The 21192-nt window shown below is 38.9% G+C and overlaps 1 protein-coding gene across 3 annotated transcripts in view; it reads left to right on the forward strand.

Annotated features, from left to right (window-relative positions):
- LOC143459212 (uncharacterized) overlaps positions 1 to 21192 on the forward strand; it is a 50319-nt gene that overhangs the window by 1236 nt on the left and 27891 nt on the right. For all 3 annotated transcript variants that reach the window (XM_076956254.1, XM_076956256.1, XM_076956255.1), the window contains exon 2: positions 2363 to 2451. In XM_076956254.1, coding sequence (XP_076812369.1) covers positions 2363 to 2451 — 89 coding nt within the window. The remainder of the gene's footprint in view (positions 1 to 2362; positions 2452 to 21192) is intronic.

Genomic DNA, 21192 nt, shown 5'->3' on the forward strand with positions numbered 1-21192 from the left:
TTTGTGGTACCGTTAGTTTAATTACGTTCTAATGCTGTTCTTACAGGCTTAACTAACGGCACATTTTAGCGGCATTTCTATATTAGTCTCTGCATTTTTTTCAATCCCATTGAGCTGCTGCAGTAAACCACACTTTTTGTGTCGCGTTACAACACGCGCTTGTACAATTACCTATTTGGGCGTGTTGAGAAATGCTCGGTGGCGCTATTTTGACTAAATGCAAACCGCTATGGAATTTTCAGTCCACGTTGCAAAGTATGCCGGACGACTATGCATGGCTGTTAAAAGCTTGTACACGTATACCAAAAGAAAGTGCTCTCAATTTTAAGATAGCTCAGTTCAGTTGTGACGAAGTTCTGTCACATCTAATTCTAATTCGCAAACTAAGTTTTTCGTTTCAGTAAACCAAACCAAAACAATCTTAGTATTTGATATTTCCTATCTCATAATAGGGGTCAATTCAAAATTTTGGGGCAGCTGTCTTTTGCAAGATGCCTGATGGCACCTCCCTCAAAACCGACTGATTCTCATGAGATTAACTCTCAAGCGCCAGCATGCTCTTTGTTGTTATTTTATGACGCAATAGTTAAGTTTATTGTGTTAGCACAATAGCCCCCAAAGACAGTTTTTATACGTCGTTTTAACAAGCGCGTGGTGTCATACCGTAACCTTTATCTAAAATGAAAATCCTCCGCCTGACAAGCACGAGATCTCAAGGTCTCGGAAACGGTCACACCACAGTCTATTCCCAAACCTCTATTATGATTCATATTTAACGTGGAAATCATTAAGAGTTAAATCCACTTGCGATTTCTATTTTATTAAATTAACAGAACATTAAGAACATTATGATTTGATCTGCAACGTTTTGTTTATTTTGTATTTAGATGCAAATTTGCTATTGTTTATAAAAAGAGATTTTTACATAAAATGGTGAATTGAAACTTTTTTCAAAAAACTCTACGCAAAAGCTGGTCTGTGTTTGATGGACGTTTGTTTTTAAAAATTTGAATACTGTGTGTCATCATTTTTGTAGCAGTGACGTTTTCATGTAATCCTTTTTTATTTAACATGTTTCTTTTGGTTATTAAATCGTTTATTTAGTTCAATCTGTTTAACTTTTGTCATGAGCATCAGAGAAACGCTCTTTGAGTTTTAGCAAACTATGTTGAACCGATAATTGTCGGCTTCGACTGGTTAATTTTTGGATAGGCTGCACTAGTACGATCATTACGTGGCAAAGCAGCACATGATAAAGTTATTCAACGCGGTAAACTTTGAAGTGGTTGTTTTGTAGCTGCTAACTAACACCATAAAAGGCGCTAAATCTGTCCTTAGCGCAAACTGTATGTGGTGCATCAAGATGTCCGTCACGTTTTCTCTATATCCGTTGGTTGAGCATTAAAATTCTCGTAACTTATAGCAAAAAGCTTAGCGTTTCGCCCGGTATCCGATTGTTTTAGTTTGGACGAAACGTGTTTACAAGCCAACAAACAATAGACGTATTAGTATTGATTTTACATAAGGGAACGGGAGAAAAGCGTCCGTTAATCTGTCAAGACACGCATCAGGAAAAATTTTAAGTGATCCTACATTCTTGGCCCATACCCACCTCATGTATAGAGCTTCCAGATGTTTGACTGGATAATATGTTGTAATGAGATTTAGTTGTGGTAACATTACGAAAGACCGTCATTATCTTTTAACAATGCCCCTTGACCTCTGTTTCACTGCCAAGTATATAGCGCCTCTGCCCTTTCCTCGAAGGTTTTATTGTGCAATTTAGGAAATCTGCTGAGGTTAAATATAGCAACAAATATTTCTTCAACAGGAAAGAGATTCGATAAGAGATAATCTTGTTTTTTGTCTGTTGTTGGCGGTTAAAAATTCACATCGAAATTTAAGATGGTTTATTTGCCGATCTTGTTGTAACACTTGAATAAAATGTCAGATAATTCTGTTTCACCTGTTTCAGTAACTTTAGGTAGATCACGTTTTTTCTTGTGAGGTGATTCCACTTAAAGACCTGCTGTTGACAAAGGTTCGGTTGCAAAGCGCGACTCTAGATAAACGGTCTAAAATAAAACACCACCAAAGTGATATTTCGTCTTATGGCACTAACATATGCTTTTTGACGTTTGTAGAGTACTACGTCATACGAGCTGTTATGATTATATGTTGATTTAAAGATCTTTACCTAATATTTAAAACTACTATTTCACGCTATCTTTAATGGTGTCGTTATATAATTCTGAAACACATGCATGAAATATATATATTAACAGTGGTGTCGATCTTTGTCAAAGCAAGGAAAATCGTTCCCCACTGACCTGCGTCTAAACTCGTCATCTTTTTGTTTCAGTTTCAAGCATTGAGTGAAGTTGTTGCGATCGGGAAACAGTGTCTCTGGTGCGGAGACCGATGTCCTGGATTTTCCCTTCATCCTTGGAGGTACGTCATTGTACTGCATATACTGTATCCAAATGGTAAAACTAATTAGAATTTTCCTGCCCTGTTAGTCTTTTATGTGTCCTGTTATAGCGCTTAAAATAACTAATTTTAGAATTTTTATGTTGTCCGATACTTATTTTGGTTAGGCCTTCTGTTGTTGATTATTTTTTTCAGTTTAAAAATCGTGACGCAATTTTATTGCTGACAGACAGACAAGTTTTGTTTTGTCAGGGAGAAACGCCTTGCAATTTAGTTTAGCACTTAAAAATTTATGTTCGAAGCAGAATATAGTTATTTGTTAGGTGACAAGAGATAAAGCCGACATCTGACAACCGTACACGACTTCATTGCAGTGTTCTACAGGTCGCATCCAGTTTGAACTCTCGTTAGTTGTAAATAAATGTTTAAGTAGAAATTAAGTTTGACGTATCAACAGTTTCGGACCATTCGAACAAAGCATTAATCAACGCGGACATTTTTACAACGCCCCACGACCCGATCTTATCCGGCCAAGTTTAATCAATCTTTCAACGCGGTCAACCCATAAAGGCGGCGATCTATATTTCGTTATTGCTTCCGCCACTTCATGCGAGTCAGTAAACACGTATAAAGTCATCACAGTGACAGTTTTTCGTAACTTCCCCACGACTGGCCAGACAAAGAGACTCGCTCCCCGACCAACACTAGGTTGCGTCACCCAGGCACCATATTTTATTTGTTGTCATCATAGGAAAGCGTGTCGTTTATGACGTCAGATATAGCGATTATGACCTCAGGACTCGACGCATGTCGGGGTGGAATATGTCGCCGTTTTCTCAGCACCAAGTAAGAGTTTTTGTTTGCGTACCTATGGTCATTGTTTGAACAATAAATCCGTTATGGCTCGGTTCATGTGATATTGTTCTCGTTACCAATTTCGATGCCAATTATGGAAATCGCGCCTTTTATAATTCCAAGCTAGGAAGTCATGAATGACACATTTACCGTAAAACGACGTCATCTGCAGGTTAACCGCTGCAGGAATGTTATCACTTCTGCATTACGTAATACATTCTTCGTAATGTTGGCATTCCTGCAAACTTTTATTGTAAAACTTCAATTTAAATAACTTTTTTACTATTTCATTTGTGAAGTTAATTTTCACAGTGTAATTTGCTTGGCACGCCACACTGTATAGTCATTGAAGGCATTGTTCGAATATTCATTGATTGAACAAGAACTTTGACAAATGTCACGCCGTTTGACACAGTTATGAACTACTTTGATCAAAGAAAGTTACTGTAATCTTCTTTTAAAACTAGAAATATTTTAATCCTTCAAGATTTTTAATCTGCCGCCTATTCACATAATAAGGCGTCGGTGAGCGTTTGTGAAAATGAATGTTAAGCAGGTGCAATATTCGAATAACTGTTTGTTTGCACGACCGCCTGCATAATTTTCTCTTTGTGATTTGTTTATGTTTAACACGTCTCCCTATCTTGGCCATTGCTACAAAAACTACGTTATAAATCATTTACACTTGTTATGAATCTGTGAAGAAGTTGACAGTTTTATTTTGTAATCTTAGTTACAAACAGTGCTTGACCTTTGCGCCTCCATAAAGTTAGTATATTAAGCCTGACATGACGTGTGTTCAGTACTGAATTATTAATGTCAGCTTGAGTCGTCCACGCACAACTTTACAGGCTCAAGTTAATGATTTTTATAAAAATTCAGCTCAATTTCGCCATGCAATATTGATTAGTACATCCATTATATACCGTTACTTCAATTAGATGGGTTAGAGTTTTAATCCGGTGCGGCTTATACTGTAAATAGATTTTTCCCATACTTTTCTGGCCACAAGCATGCATAACCACCTTCTTGAATATGGTCAGGTATCTAGGCTATTTAGCCACCATTACATAACAAATCACGATGTTTGTTTGTTCTGCTGTTCACAGACTGTCCGTTGCTCAATTTCGCCATGCAATATTAATTAGTACATCCATTATATAACGTTACTTCAATTGATCTACCCTAGAAAAAGTCGTTACTCGTTAGGATGCACAAAGAGATAACATTTGAACTGAATGTATAGACTGGAGTAATATCACCATTTTATGAGTTAGATCTTTGATATTTCAATGTATTAAAGCTACAGCTGAACCTAACGATCATTTGCTTTTTGTGTTGCTTTGCTACAAACTTCTTCATTTCCCCGTGGTACTCTTGTTGATCTGTCCAACATGTTTCGTATCACCGGACCCAGTAAATATATTTTGTGGTAAATATTACTTTTCTTTGTATCTAGATTTCTTTTTTCGTGCATTGGAAAGCATTGGAAAATGTGTTTTGAGGAAAACGGCCAAATTTCCCTTCGTTTTTCACATTTGCGCGCAAGGTTGGGTCAACAAAACTCAACTTTTAAACTTTACTCATTTGGCTAAATGTGCAGGTAGATAAGGCAGCATGTTATTCGACGACTCTATTCGGCTATTAGCCTATTATATTCCGCCTTACTACCCTTTACATGACCTCTGCAGATACTATCGTCCACATTTGTGTTAGCTGTGATGCAAGAAACAAAATATTATTGATTGTATTAATATATCTGTTTAAATAGAAGTGTACGGTTTACGACGTAATATCGTTTGTCACTTTTTTCTCTTCCATTTGACAGCTTTTTATGAAAACAGAATAAATCACTTATTATTATCAAACCGGCCACGAATCGATTGGGAGATCAGCGGCTTAAAAGGACGAGCCGTGTTTTAGCTGAGCAAAGCATATTTCTTTTGTCATTATTCCATGTTTTAAACGCACCGATTCGGGCGGGCCGTATTATTTGACCTCTTGTTGCAAAAAGGAATCCTTTTACAATTCGAACTTCTATTAAAAAGATCCGTCACGATATGTTTGACAGGAGAGGCTTGTTGCGATTGTGTTTTCGACAAGTTTGCCCACTCAACGTGGCTGTTGTTAAGACGCAGCCTAAAAGATACAAAACCGAATTAGAAATCTAAAAGAAATGTTGTGTTGGTGACCTAGCGTAGCCTATATTATGTTGTTGTCAATGTAAGCCCCAACAAAGTCAGCAGTTTATAGCGAACTTATGCTCTACGTTTCCACTAGAAGTGAGAACTTTACTCCTTCATTTTTAACAATTTGCGATGTTTGTGCATTTGCATTCGGTTACATAAAGTTGGGTTTTTTGCAGTTGCTTTTTTGCTTGTCTTAGTTCAGTTATTTTTTCGTAGCAAAACACATAGTTCTTTTCATAGCTTAAAAGTAGACGCCTCGTCACTTATTAGTGGGAATAAATACATTTTGGGTTAAATTTTTATTGAAGTTCATCTCGGAATTACACGTACTAGGTGGAAATTGCGTCTTCAAACTAAAAATTTGGTCTGAAATTGCGAGACTCGTCGCAGCACCGTAGCAAATGCGACGCGGTTTTAGTGGTGAGTTGATCAGTTTATGTCGGTTTTCACCCAGCCTTGTAAAAAAAGTCTTTAACTTTTAACCAAACGAGCTACAGCGTTATTCACCTCACACTGTTTAGTGTTTATGTTGGATAGATTGACCGGGTAAGTACATTTTTCGTCGTGTCATCTATCATAAGAACATGGGATTGTTTCCAAAGTTATCAGGATGCTGAAAATAAGAAGTCAGACTTTTAACCACGACCCAGGAAACCCAATTGCAAAAATAAAGTTCTATTGTCTCCAAACAAAGGGCACCAGCAAAGCTATAAAAAAGAAACCTCGTCAGGTGGCCTCTACGAACTTGGCTTGTGTTACACCAGGATAGATTTCAGTAAATCTTGCGCTGAAATTGCGCTTTCGCCGGTATCCGGCGCTGCCGTTTAAACCAGCAATTGGGTAATAAGTCAAGTGACACAGAGTGAAAAATTACATATTGAGAGTTCCATCGTCGTAAAGTTTACCCGATTATCGCCTGTTGATTGAACAATGAGAAAAAGTTCCGTATAAGGCGGATTTGCGTTCACCGCAGCAAACGACGCGGTTGGGTTATCGAAAATGTTAAGGGTTTATTGTTATCCGCAGAAATATCGCTTATACAGCAGGGTGGTGCTTAACACTGGTGGTTCACTGTAATCAAGCGCAGTAAACTTCCCCAATGTCTACCCGTAAATCGTTTGTAAACTTTTTCGACAATGCTATTTCCTGACTGAGCTTAAAACTGATCATAGTCTTGGGAGGTAGTCCCTGTTTCTATCGGGAAAGTCCAGAACCACGCTGCATGAATTGCCTGGATTCGTAATCTGCGATTAAGCCACGATCATTTTTCAACAGAATTTTGTTCACTAGCTCATATATAAACAGCTTAGAGGGGGTTAAGAAGATGCAATTAAGAAGAAATGGATGTTATGTGAAGGCGCAATGCTAACTTCATTAACCTTTTAGTAACATACGGTTTTAACTTCTACTACACAAGAATGCCACGATCGTATAGTTGTCGTTTTAGCTGTCCAAGCTGAACAGGTTTAAAAGTTTTTAGTTTAAATTAACGAATCTCGGCGAATGTGTTTGTTTTTATTTTCGTTTAAGGATTGGGTGTCAGCCCGAAGTAATCCGTGTTTAAAGTGGCAGGTAAAGGATTTACTCTACACGGCTTAACGCTATTTACTTTAGTAGCAAAGAGCTGCAAATTATTGAGAATGGCCAACAAACTGATCCAAATGTAGATTTCAACTGGTCGGTTTACTTCATGGAGTTTTAATCCGGTGCGGCTTATACTGTAAATAGATTTTTCCCATACTTTTCTGGCCACAAGCATGCATAACCACCTTCTTGAATTTGGTATCTAGGCTATTTAGCCACCATTGCATAACAAATCATGATGTTTGTTTGTCCTGCTGTTCACAGGCTGCCCGTTTAAGGTTGTCCAGCAGGCATTCAAAAATGTAAAAGTATAAGGCAATTATTAGTTTTGCGAGGTATACATTGAATTCGTACCAAATTGGTGAAGAATCCGACAACTTGGCAATCTTGTTGCAGTATCAGACAATTTGCAATTAGATAATCTCAGAATATGACAATTTACGATGATTCGAGTCACGCATAGAAAATTGCGGCACTGATCTTACAGCTTTTAAAGAACTTCGCAGAAATATTTGTGAAATAAATCGTTTTTCGCCTAAGTGCTCTTGTACAGATCGTTCGTTGGTTTAACTATAAAAAGAATGAAAAGCAAACGAACACTTGAAACTTTTGTTCGTAGCCAAGTGAAAGTAACGAACAAAATTTGAAAACCGCGGTCGATTCTAACTCTTGTAACGTTGTCGAAAACTGGATAAACTTTGTTTCAACTGAGCCAGATCTCCAGCTTAAATTACTCAAACTTGGTTTGGGACGAAAACGAATTCAATTCGTCGCTTCCGTAATTTACATCGGGTTTTTGCGCTGTTTACTGACAGATTTTCGTAATCGACACTTGACAATCTTCTAAATCGTCTTCACACGGTTCAAAACAATGAGACGGTGACGTTGTATGAGCGTTCTCATTCGATATCATTGTAACTGAAATGGACCACTAATGTTCATAAATGCTCAACGATTGACTGAGTGAACCAAGCTCTTATAAAACTACTCTTGTTGAACCACTACAACCGGATTACGATTCGGCGTAACTGACAGTTTCTCACGGAAAGGCTGAGCGGGATCAGCGCTGGGACAGCCCTGCCGAATTAATCTGAAGTTATAAGACCTTTTCTGTTATCTTTTTATCGAATGTGTTTCTTTAACTTTAGTATTATGAAATGCTTATTCGTCGACTCTGACAATCGCGAAACTTCGTTTTGCTTTGATTATTTGCATCTAATTGTGTTAATTATTGTCGCGAGCTGGCGCTAATGTACTGTCACAAAATTTCGTTAATTAGTTCTATTTGTTTGAAACGTGTTTTACATACAAAATTGTCACAAAAACTCACAAAAATTAGTTGCCGTTGGCCGTACTTCTTAGGTGGCCGTTCAATTAGATACAATGTCGCGATGTCCATCTGATAAAGTGTTAAGGTCAGACAGCGGACAAGGCTATCTACTATCAAGTCATACATTAAATTCTCTCTAGATCGTCATGCACAGAATCGTTTGTAATTGCAACTGACAGGAGGCCTGGCCACTGATAAGATATTCCAGTTATGTTTAATAATCCGCCCATCACACCATCTGAAAATGAACAGAAACAGCAGACGACGATGCCACATTGAACAGCGCCATCGATGTAATGGCAAACGTAAATAGGTAAACAGACTCAACATAGCTAAAATAGATTCCAACTCTTGTAGAATTGGGCGCATACCTAAATAGGAGGCAACGGGTTTGTTAATATATTGTGGTATTTTGAGGGATTCAATAATTTCGCTTCAATACTCTCGTCAACGATACGGTATTTTTTCTTACATGGCATTGTAACTGCGCGGTTTATGAATTGTCAGTTCGTGACATTTCCAACGTGATTCGGCTTGTATTAATTACAACACATTTATTTGTGTCATTAGAAGATCGTTACCTACTGACTGTTAACCGTCTCTTGGGTTGTTTTTAGATTTTAGGTCGAAAACATAACTTGCAGCCTGTCAATCTATCTGTTGGTGCACGTATATTACTACGGGAAATGTAGTGGGAACAAAAACTTTCTTATAGCGCATTTTTGGATTTTTTTCCAAACACGATCAACCGAATTGAAGTCAAGCCGTAAGCTATTAAATGACTGAAATATTAATGCGTCATAGTACTCCGCAAATTAACTGCGCCGTTTTAGTTGATTCCAAGTTACACAATTTTTCCATGACACCTAACAAAGGATCGTACACTGACTTTACTTGAAGTAACAAAATGCTGGCCTCTATTTTTTCCTTGAAACACGCCCGGAATTCTGGGTACGTTGTTTGTTACAGGCCTCATTTACCGTAACATAACATCGCCATGGCAAAACCTGTAAAACAGAATTTCACACACCCACAAAAATTTAATGGTCTTTGGAGTTTCAAGTTAGGGGATTTTTGATCGTTCTCTACCCGACTTGGTTTGGGGTTGGATGGTTGGCGATTTGACCTAAGATATTTTTAACAGCGCTTCATGAATGGTGCATTGGGGATTCTAAGAATACTTGACTTTAACTTTGAAAATATCAGTTTGGATTAATGCAAGTTACTCGGACATCTGAACCACTGAACATCCTTTCAATAAGCTTCCCTACTTGGGTAGTAAACAAGTTTGTTGACGTTTTCCGCTCAAAGTATCAATGAAACGTGGTCACAGTTATGTCCTACATTGACCGAAAGTCCTATTGGATACGCGTCATTCGATTCTGAAGATTTTACACGACTTTTTACTACGAAAAACAAGTATGTTAAAAAAACAAAATGCTTTCCTTACAGGTTTGGCGTCTTGTCCAAGCTTTCGTGAGAACGATATACAAAGAAGGCACGTAGCGTTTCTAAACAGTCTATTTGTGGAAAGATACATCTTTATTCGGGTACCTTAATGCCGCTGTTTTTTTAATGCTGTTTAAGTTGCGACAGTATTTTAGCCGCGCCTAGGCAACACTCCGTTTGTTTATCGTACACAAATATGTGTCATACCTTGCTGAGTGCAGGCTTGTGGCCCCGGCAGCCGCAAAGCCCATTGACGGTTGACGGCCCGCTACATAAACGCCTTCTCTTGAGGATGTGAGGCGAAATGACGCCAGATAAACGAGAAAATACCCTTCCGAAAACTTCGCCTTTTTTCTTACCTTTGAGTTAACCCAGTTTAGATTTTGAAGGGCGTTACTTAAACGGGTCGTACCGATCTTTCAGCAGCCAAGGCGTCTCCCGGTGTAATGTTACCAGCGAGCTTGGCGTTCTTGAAAGCTGTTTATTTTGTGCAAAGCCCACATATAGTTGTATTTATTTCAACAGGTGGCCAGTTGTACACTCGAACCCCACAGCTTAGCTTAAACCTGCTCTGATATAACTTCCTGGGGAAAAAAGTAGAGTTTGGGCTTAAACTATACCTTCACGTTTTGTAAAACTCTCTACGACATGACAAGCGGGCACAGAACAAAAGGATGTAACGCCATAATCTTTTATTCGTCATACATGACCATTGTTTTCCCTACTGATAATTAAATGACAGAAGTTTGTGTTTGACATTTCCTCATCTACTTAATACGACCTTGTATAGAACCGTACAGACATTCCTATAACCAGCTATCAATCGCCAAAATAGAATCCGTGATACTGGATTAGTCAGGATATTTTCTCAATTCCAAATGAAGATCAACTTTATTTTCCGCTGGTAACGGACGTGACTTAAAGGTTATAGTCGTTTCTTTTCTCATATTTTTCAAGTGGAAAGGTGAAATGAAAACACGAAAATTACTTGCTGAACTTCACAATCCTAGGCTTTTGGTTACATTAATCTACAGTGTCACGTCCGGTAAAAAAAAACAGGTAAAATTTTGTTTTTCTCTCATATTTAAAGGGAAAATCGCTTTATCGCGACATGTATCGTATAAAAATATTATCTTCTAACTTTCTTAGCGACGTAAGCAGCCCTATTTTGACGTCATAAAGCATACGGTGCGGGTCTTTGTCGTGATCCACTGATCTCAAAAATGCCTACGAAAATTGCGGTCGTTGTCCTTGCAGATAAAATCTTGATGCAACCACTGCTACTTTGTAACGATACATGAGGCAGGTAGTTTAAAGATTAAGACGCGCCGTGCTGTTTTCCACAAACTTTTTTGACGTGATGTGTTGACGCTCTGCTGACTGTCAGTTTTTATGACGAAACGCAGTGCATTATTATGCAGGCGGATTTGGTCTCATGAACGTAACATTGCGTTACTTGTTTTTTGTTATAAAACTCCGATCAAAACACTGTACGTGGTTAAAGTCATATTTTTCACCCAAATTACGTCATCGTCTATCTGTATCTGAGGGGATTCAAGGTAAACAAATTACGGAATACTTATTTTGCGCTGTATCATAAATATTTTTGCGGTCATATGTCCAAATCGGCTTAGTGTAGTATTGTGTAACAAAAAGACAGCGATAAAGTGATTGAATGGATTTAAATTGTATCCAATGATTCACGCCTACTTATATATTTCGCTTTCGCTAAGGCGACTTCAATTTTTCGACCCTTTTTACAACACAATATATGCCACCGGTCATTACGACTGACCGAAGGTATAGCATCATATAATGGGGCAGGTGTGCAATTACATACGCCTGTTAGAAATCATGTATCGTATATCTTTGTGGTTATTTCTAAGCCGTAACGGCATTTAGATATAAAGTCACTGTATTATAACTTTTAGTTTTTTTCAAGTGACCTGCTTTAAAGAGCTTCGTGCGCTTTATTGTGGCTTTATTATGGCTTTATTATAATCCTTATATAGATGTATAATGACCAAAAGAGCTATATAGTCATTTTTCATTTACTTTATATGGAAAGTAATATAAATTTAATTTCTTCGTTTTAAAAGTCTCGGTCAATAGTAGACCATGACTAAAGTTCACGAGAGAGAGAAAAATTTGAATTGAAAGAAAGTTATGGGCAAGCCACCTGCATAAAACAGCTAAGCCCATTGCTTTTGTAGATTTATCTGCGCACTCTTACGCTTTTAGGCCATATATTTGCGCAAACGGTCACAATCCCAAGATGCCCTCGTCTATTCAAAGTTTTTGTTTTTGATTTATTCGATATTCTTCTACCAAGTGTTTAAGCTTCGTTTAGCAATGATAAAAGACATTCCATTTTCAGAGACCGCTACCGCAAGCTTCTTAACTTAACTGTTGGACTTCAAACGACATCAACTTGGTTTCGAGTTCAACTTGTTGTTTTTTGAGCGGAGTCGAATTTTGTTTTCATCGTTTTAAGTTAGTTTAGCTGGCTTTCAAATTTAGACTTGATTTTCTTTCAGTCATACAAATTGTACGAAATGAATTGCGGTTATAAGCAGTAATGGGCCTGTCATTTACACGGTCTCGTTGTACATTTGGGCGTGCGTATTATTGTCATTAATCCTAACGTACTTCGAAATTGTTGCTGCGACAAGGTACACACTACAAGGTATTGTCGGAAAACGTGTAGTGTGTATCGTGTAGTGTGGTTGCGGTGTCTACAGTTCAAGTTATTGAAAATTGGCAGCCAGATTTCAATTCCCACCGCATGTTAACCATTATTAGCCAGGCCTACACAAGTTCGGTGACATGTACAGTTTGCGTTATCCTGACTACGCCGGATTAAAATGAACAGTACCATGCGCATGAACACCTAAATTGCAGCGTGGCTTGACAGCTTTATCATTAGCTGCCTTCCGCTTAGTACGTACCGAGTTTTTCGAAATTGCTATTTGCGCAAATCACAGGCAAACCAACGAAAATACTTAATTGCTTATTATTAATTGGTTATTCCTTGAAATACGGTTTTTCTTAAGTGTGAACTGCGTGAAAGTTTCGGTAAACTGCCTTTGTAGATTTGTGATATTTTAAACATAAAGGTGTGACTGTGTACTAAATATGGTCTTGCTGCTATTAACGCCGGAAGTAAAAATTGATATTACTACTAACGAAATACTATGGCGATAACATCAGTTAACTTTTAGCTTGATGCGCGAATTTTTTTAATAACGAGGCGTTTTTGCTCGCCCTAAACGTCTTATTTCGGGAGTAAAGACGCCCCATCTGCACCCGCAAAAACTACTTTAGCCGATTGTAAAAATTGTCGTAAAATTAAAAGAAGCCGGAAATTTCAGTCGATTTTGCAAAAATTTAATCCATTTAATGAAATAACCGTATCGCCGGTATTATAACCGCATTTTACTGCGACCACATCCCTATCCTAAAATATGATAGCAACTCGTTGTAAATGACGCAGGATCTCGGCATTATATGCTCCATAAAGCCTTCCTTATCACAATGCACTTTAACAGAACTTCTTCATCCCAATATATGCTATGCCGTGACGTCTTCACTTGTCACGTCATGGTTGCGGTTATGACGGCTGAAATATGCGAGTTCTATGGCACAAACTGGTGTAAAATGGCAGCAAATATACAGGGTTTGTTGAATCAGGTGCGAGGGCAAGTGCTGGATTTTTAATGCCTTCGTCTGAAATTACATACCCGCATAAACGACCGAGTTAAATTGCTTCGCTTTTTTGTTTGATCAGCGTTGCACTCTCTACACCAGCCACTTAACCGTGCACTTTCGATGGATTTAAATGATAACCGCCCGCAGTATCTCGCAAGTGTAACTACTTGTATTTGACTTTTTGCACGTTATAGGGCTAAACGGACTCACACCAGTTGTGATTTGCGTCATATGTTGATTTTGTAATGTGTTGTTCGTATTACGCGCTGCAGTGACGTTATCCTACTTGTATAAATCGTTGGGTAAACATATGGTATAGTTCGCTCAAAATATAGGTAAATATTTTGGTTCTCTGTTAATTTGCGCTATTTGCATTTCTATTTCCAAGCATTCTGCTTCCGTTATTTGTTTTTCGACCACAACGTGGCGGAAAACACGTTTATCATTCGCATAAATTGGTTTATTGAAGTTTTAGCGAACACGTTTTTTGCATAGCCTTACACCGTTGTAGGTATCAGAACAAAGATGGAAAGAACGTAACTCTTTGAAACAAAAAATACTCTGTCTTTGTCAGATATTTACGACAACAACGTATTAACATAGCTAAGCTCTAAAACGTTCTCGCACGTCAACATTGGCTAAGATAGCCATCATACTCCCATTAGTCCTGTACATGGAATCTGCACTCATCATCTGTTTCCAGTTTTTTTTTTGAGAAAAAACACGAAGTAAACTTTTAATTTCGCAAACCACAAATTTGCGTTGTGTTTAACACTGAATATCTTTCTGCACAGAATGCAAAATATTGTGCGCATACTTCCCCTTTAGAAATGCGTCCGCCTGATTTTGGTACGAAAAAGGAAAATACCTGTATAGACAAAATTATAGAGACGAAAACGGAACAACAGCAAATACAGATCGACCATTATACGAGTTTGGTTGAAATGTTACTGTGTTGTAAATAAGCGTGAGATGATAATCCTTATCATGAATTGGCTGGCTCATTAAGGTCTCGTTAAGACGCAGGATGAACAAATCGTTGACAAATGTCTTGCTAAGATTCTCTCTTCGCACATGACAGCGTCTTTATTATCAGATACGATGCTAATCCCATTATAGCATTACATGCCAAATGACTAACATCTTTATCTCAGTTCAAAAACTCAGGCCCAAGAGCTTAATTTTGCTTGTACAGTATACGAACAACACCTTGGTGACCCCCAATGAAATTTTTGAATAATAATTCAGGAAGAATTTTACCTCACGGGATTTTTTGCGTTTCAAGCGGATCTGCAGCCGGTACGTCTTGGCATTGTGATCGATGCTGCAGTGTGGAAAGGTCACCCGGCCTCCTGACACACTGTTTGACTTCGCTTAATTGCCGATCAGTCTTACTCGGGCAACGCATTGACAATCGCGTGGAAACGGCGCTTAATTTCATTTCAAAAAATCCCTTCTCGCCAAATAGCGTCCAATGCTTGACATTGACAGATACGATGCCTGCTGTCTTGTTTGGCGAATTGGTCATGGTGGCCACCCCACGCGAAAGTGCGGCTTAGTAACAAAATATTCTTCACTTTATGAACCCTGAAGACCTCCCTGGCGAACCAATATGGTGGTGGGTTAATTTAATTGGGAACTAGTAAATTGAATGGGGAATGGCTTGTGCCAGTTCTAAGGCCATTGTTGTGGCCTTAGTTTAATTCTTTGGCATTTAAACAAAGCGTTTTCCACATTGCACGTTGCTTTCTTGAATTTGTTTAATTCGTCTTCCCAGTCATTGTAATCTTACAAACTTCATACCAGGCCCCTAGCGATATGTTGCGTTTGACAAACCAGGCATTTGTAAGCAACGCCACCGCTCACATGGCAGACGGTGCTTGTGGCATGGCAGATTGCTAGTCGCCCCGCGTTGCCACCCGAGAGTCTGGTGCCCGATTTTCGAAACAACCAAGTGTCTGTTTACGTTTTGCCGCCCAATATACACCCACTCCTATGCTCGAAGTGGATTTAGCGAAGAGCCACTTGACGGCCAAGCAAGCTTGAGTGTGGCGAACGTTACGAAAGCGAGGCCACACTGTTCGCTTGTTTCTGTTTCTTTTATTTTGCTTCACAATCCACTCTGACACGTTGCCTTTGTTGTCATGTTTATATTCTGTATACGCTGTTATTCGCTATACATAAACACAACCTATACGAGACAATAGCTCTACAGGCGATGAATGAGATAAGTACTGTTTATTTACGTTGCACCGCATTAAAATCGAAGCACTTACACGAAAAGCTGCCATAAGATAGTACTTCAACATTTCGCGTACTGGACCCTTTACGGCAAGATCTATAATCCATGATAATAGATCCATGTAAGCCAGTTTTCCTAGTGAACAAAAGCTGTATTTTATGAAGAAAGTATTTCGGATAACTGCATGCCCAAATTTCGAGTGGGTGGCCAACTATTTTTAACTAATGTTGTCTCAATCAAATCTGCCAGAGCAATGCTTTGAAAGCAGAACTTAATGATTTGCGTGGTTTCTGGCAGACGGTATGCGCGGAAATGAATGAAGTAAAAAAGAAAATAACCATGAAAACTTTTCACACCTTGTGTCTTAAGGAGATTGCATCACCATAACAATTAACATTGTAGGTTCTTATGATTTTGTTTGCCCTCCCTGTTAAACTCCAATGCGATTGCTTTTGACAATTACGTTTAATAATGAAAAACCCACCGCCAGCCGATAAGTGCATTGTTACGTCACGTATACGAAACAAAGCTTTTTGATCGGTCGGATTTCGCGAGTCAATCAGAACTTTCACGATTAACCGAAAAATGCCACTGAGTATTTGTCCAAGGTCTTAGCCCGCAAGTGACTTCGTGCTCTAAAAACTTTCTGTGTTCCATTTATCAGTCACGTGATCGCGTGGGTCACACTTTGGGCGAACGGTCAGTGCGGTTGTCAATGGGCTCCTACTAAACTGCTCTCTATCCCGCAGAGAGCCACAAATTAACGAGTTTTAGCGTTCAGTTATGACTAACATAATTGGAAGTGCGATTCGTATTCCCAGGTTAGGATATGCCTGATTAACAGTGTTAACGGGTAGCTGATAAAGTGAAAGTGTTTGATTACGACTGAGATTCTATTCCCGTAAACAGTGTAACGAGGTTACCGAAGCTGACGAAAGTCACGCAAAGAAGCTTACGGCGTTCAAATTTTGCCAATTAGGAGCCGTTTTCAAAACATTTAGGCACAATAGAACACGATTACGCGGCGCCAATCTTCCCCGGAAACTGTATTCAAAAAAGCGGGAAAAACTCGCTTTGTTTAAAACTAGTAATCGGATATACTACAGCTGCTAATATGAGGGACAACTTTCTACCGATTTTGCTTACTACGATCGATTCTTTCGACCGGCACCTGGTGTTAGTTACTCGACGTTTAACAACAGACCGGGAAAATGCTATTAAAATCGGTTAATAACAAGCACCAGACTCTCCGATTACAACTAAACCTTATTCGCTTTACATGTGTATTTACTGAAAAGTCTGTTATGCGATACCCTGTTGTTATACCGCTTAGTACAATAAACTGTTCATAACGATCGACGCGTTTTTCCTGTAAACCTAAACATGGTGTACTTCGGTCCGAGTGAATTTGACGCAGATGCCACTCAATTAAGTTTATTGTAAGGCAGCCTGGCCTGTCCTGCCCCGATATCTGATGCTATAGTTGTTGGCGTCACGTAAATGTATGCTACAAGCACTATTTAAAATGAACTTAACGATTCACCCATATTCGTGCCGCTTTCAATTTACACGTTTACGATGGTATTGAATCGCTGTGAGACCACACAGAAGAAATAATTTATTTAACTGGATAATGGCGACTCGTGAATGCGATCCAGTTATCCTACACTTCCTCTTCTATTGTGCGGATCCGGAGCCGTATGTGTCCGGGCTATCTTTAGTTTGTTGATTGTATGTTTGGTACGCGCTCGTCTATTGTCATTGTGGGGCGCGTGAATTAACCGCCAAAATCGTTTAATTGTTGGCAGGTGTCTTTACTATAAACGTCGTGTCTTGGTGCAAAGTCCGACCTGAATGCTCCGGTGTCCCGTTATTCCTTTTCGATTCGTCCAGACGCTCTGGCGAATTTATGGAGGTGGTCGTCATAGAACATGCGGCGCCTTTAGGGCTGTTTTCACCCGTTGCTACGTCATATGGAAGATAGAGATCATACAAATAACTTTCATGTTGCAATCTATGTACGTGCGCCTATATACACCACGAAATGAACCAAATCATATTTTTGGACGCAGTTAGGGATCTAAGTAAACTAATTGATGATTAGTAGTTGTGATCTTCTATCCTCCTGATAACATCGGATCCTCATCATGAGCGCCGTCTCACTTTATCTTTGGATCTTTGTCCTTCACGAATACTACGAGGTGTTATAAACGGGCACCTCACCCGTTAAAATTACTTTGTAACTTTTCTGTAAACTCTTCGTGGAAAGATAGTTGATTAGGCTGAATTAGTGAGAAATTTTGCGTCGATTAATATCGGCGATCGGGTTTTTTCGATCATTAGAACGACGAAAATATTTTTCAAGTGGTAAAATAGCTACTAAATTTACATTTTTACACAGCCAACCTTGGTATCCATTACGACGAATTAAATGATTTTTTGTCTTCTTTGTTTTTTTGCCCTTTTACGATCAATGTTTGTCAAAACTACCAATATTTTCGGCCATTGTTTTGTGTTTTGCCCACGAATATAACAAAACTGGGCTACTGAACTGGTTGTTGCTGTTACTCATTCTTTTCATTGTTTGGGCTATTACTTACCAACTTGTTATAAAAATGCCTTATTGAAGGCACTAATTGACGGGATGCGCAATGCAGTGGCCTTGTTGCTAGAATTAACTTACTAGAAAGCTTTTCAAAATATTTCATCTCCCATCTAAAAGAAAATGCGTCTCTTGTCCCGGTTTGTTTTTCGTTGTCCGACCCAATTTGGCGGGATTAGAGACAGCTCCGACTATTAACTATAAGATTAAAACTGATCAACTGAACCGGATGAATGGATCAAGCCGCGCTGTGTAATGAAGGCGCACGTGTTGCTTGGTGCAGGTTTACAAACTGGCGCACACAATCAGAATCAAGCGATATAATTGCAGCATGCATGCAGTATGTTAAGACTGGGCTTTGTTTATGCAACGTGAACTATATGTTGCTGGAAAATCTTTAAAGCCTGCATGCATGAACAGAATGTAATTTTGTACCAAAGGACACAATAGGCTGCCAAGGTATAGCTATGTTAGCATTTCGGTCGTATTCTGGGCCCAATATGCATTCAGGGTGGATTCAGGAAGCTGCATTCAGTTCTAATCTTGGAAATCCTTTTTCGCCAAAGCGTGATGTTATGAATGGAAATTAAGATCAATGTAGAGTTGTTTGTTTTGGATAGATCGAAAATCCTCTGTGACGTACAGCTGTCAGGATAGGCTGATGCGTGTACACGCGACTGATAAAAACGTGAGTTGTATGCTCGTGATTAGAAAGATAACTTATCTTGGTGACAAAGCTACAACTTGGTTGTTGTGGTGGGCTGTAGCCAAACCCTATGATTTGCAATCGCGCCACTTGCAGGTAGTCATCGACATCCGCTACTGTTTGAAAAGGCCAAGGTTGTCAAAAAAGCGAGTTTTTCGGCTTATAACTTGGGACTGTTAACCAGCAGAGTTGGCGCCCCAATGACTAGAACTGGTCGACTTTCTAGGACAATTGTTTACAATCGAGTAAGCACATGATTCATTGGTTGCGGCGCCGCCCTCAGCCTATGACAATTACCAATTTTTTGCTCTTTTTAATGACTTTAAACCGAGATTTTGTTTTAGGCCTTGTTAACACCCTGTTGTTTGTTTACCGACATAATTTAGCGGTTTTAGCTAAGCCATTGCGACTTAATCACCGGTTCAAATTTTCCATTAGTGGACTTTTGCGGCTGTAGATTTAATTGTCTTTTCTGCATTCTTGGTTACTGAATCAGAGTCAAATTTGGTGCAACACAACACAGCGATATTAAATGGTACAAAACTATGTTAATCTTATTTCGATAGCATGATCACAGCTGTTTTGAGTTAATTATAAATAACAAGCACTTAAATCTAAGCGATATTGTTAAAAACTAAAGTGTTTCACCTCGAGGAAATCACCGTTAAGTCTCTGCGTTTTCGTATCTACTCATGTAACGTCGATTGCCACGAGGTTTTCTGCGTATCGTAACAGTTGGTTATATCTCGCGTTGTCTATTATGTGTGTGAAGTTATCGCCACTTTGCATCAGCCTTACTATAACATCTGCCTGTTTTGATATAGGTGATCAGGTGCGCTACAGCCTTTTGCACGTTTTAGTCATTGGATAATTGCTCGAAAAGCGTTTTATAAGCACCCGCTTGACAGTTTTGAAAGCCGACTATTCAGACCTGTCCGTCTTATCTGAAACCTTTTTGTTTGTTTTCCTTCTGTCAGGTACTATTTTAAAGCTAAACATACTTCTTCAGCGCACGGTAATTTGCCAATGGTGTCTTGTAAATTTCTGTTTTGGGCACAATGCGCGGTAAATTACGTTCCTAATACATTATTCAAAATAAACCCAGTTTGCAATTCCGGTATCATTTTTACGAAACATTTATCACATATGTACATGTAAACAAACTGTAGGTTAAACTGGCTACGAGACTAAATTGCAGGAGTGTTTGCGTGAATACCATTGTAAGGTACCGTCTTTTACAACACCGAATGTTTTGACGATTTGGCTTATGAGGAAAGTGTCAGCGCACAAAACGTGATGTTTGCAACTGTATGTGTCCTTTCTCTGGCTTAAGAACCTTCAGGTAATAGAAAATCTTCATCACGAAATGTGTTTTCGATACTTAACTCACGGTCGTACTTTCTAAGTCACTTCTCTATAGGAAGATGCCAATATATCTGGAAAGAAATGACAGGTGCAATAAAGTGATCATTACTTTTGTAACCCAACCAGCAACTGTTACCTGCTTGTGATAAATGTTATGCACGTTGCAATTAACTATCACGTTGAAGTGGCTCTTAATTATGGTTGATGTGTGGACGCTGTAAGTTGTGCGAGATCAAGTTATGGTTGACAACCGCGCGTGTGTATTTGTTGAAGATTGCGGCTTTACCCTTCATTACAATCCTCATCTATTAAGTATCAAGAGACATATTTTGCTGTTTATTACGTAAACACAGCTCGAGTAATTGGTAACGCATTGCTTACCAGTTGCTCATGTTTTGACATAACTCACTAGCCGGAAGACTCGGATCAGCACAGTGTACAGTGACAGTCTTTTGTTAATACCGTTTTTGAAGTTCCTAATTTCACTAACTGACGCATAGCATGCGGCAAGTTTAGACTTTAGCCCAGTGATTCCAAACTGTGTGCCGCCACAGATTCTCAGGTGTGCCGTGAATCTTTTTGGAATTTTGGAAAAGAACTGTATAAATATTTAAAGTAAGGCATGCAGACAAGCATATGCGACTTAAAAGCGCTCTAACTGCTTCAATAGCTGATAAATAAACACATGTCCATCCAATAAGCATATCCATCGCATTGACACGTGAAAATAAA

The sequence above is a fragment of the Clavelina lepadiformis genome, chromosome 5 (assembly GCF_947623445.1).
Source record: "Clavelina lepadiformis chromosome 5, kaClaLepa1.1, whole genome shotgun sequence".
Classification (NCBI taxonomy): Eukaryota; Metazoa; Chordata; class Ascidiacea; order Aplousobranchia; family Clavelinidae; genus Clavelina; species Clavelina lepadiformis.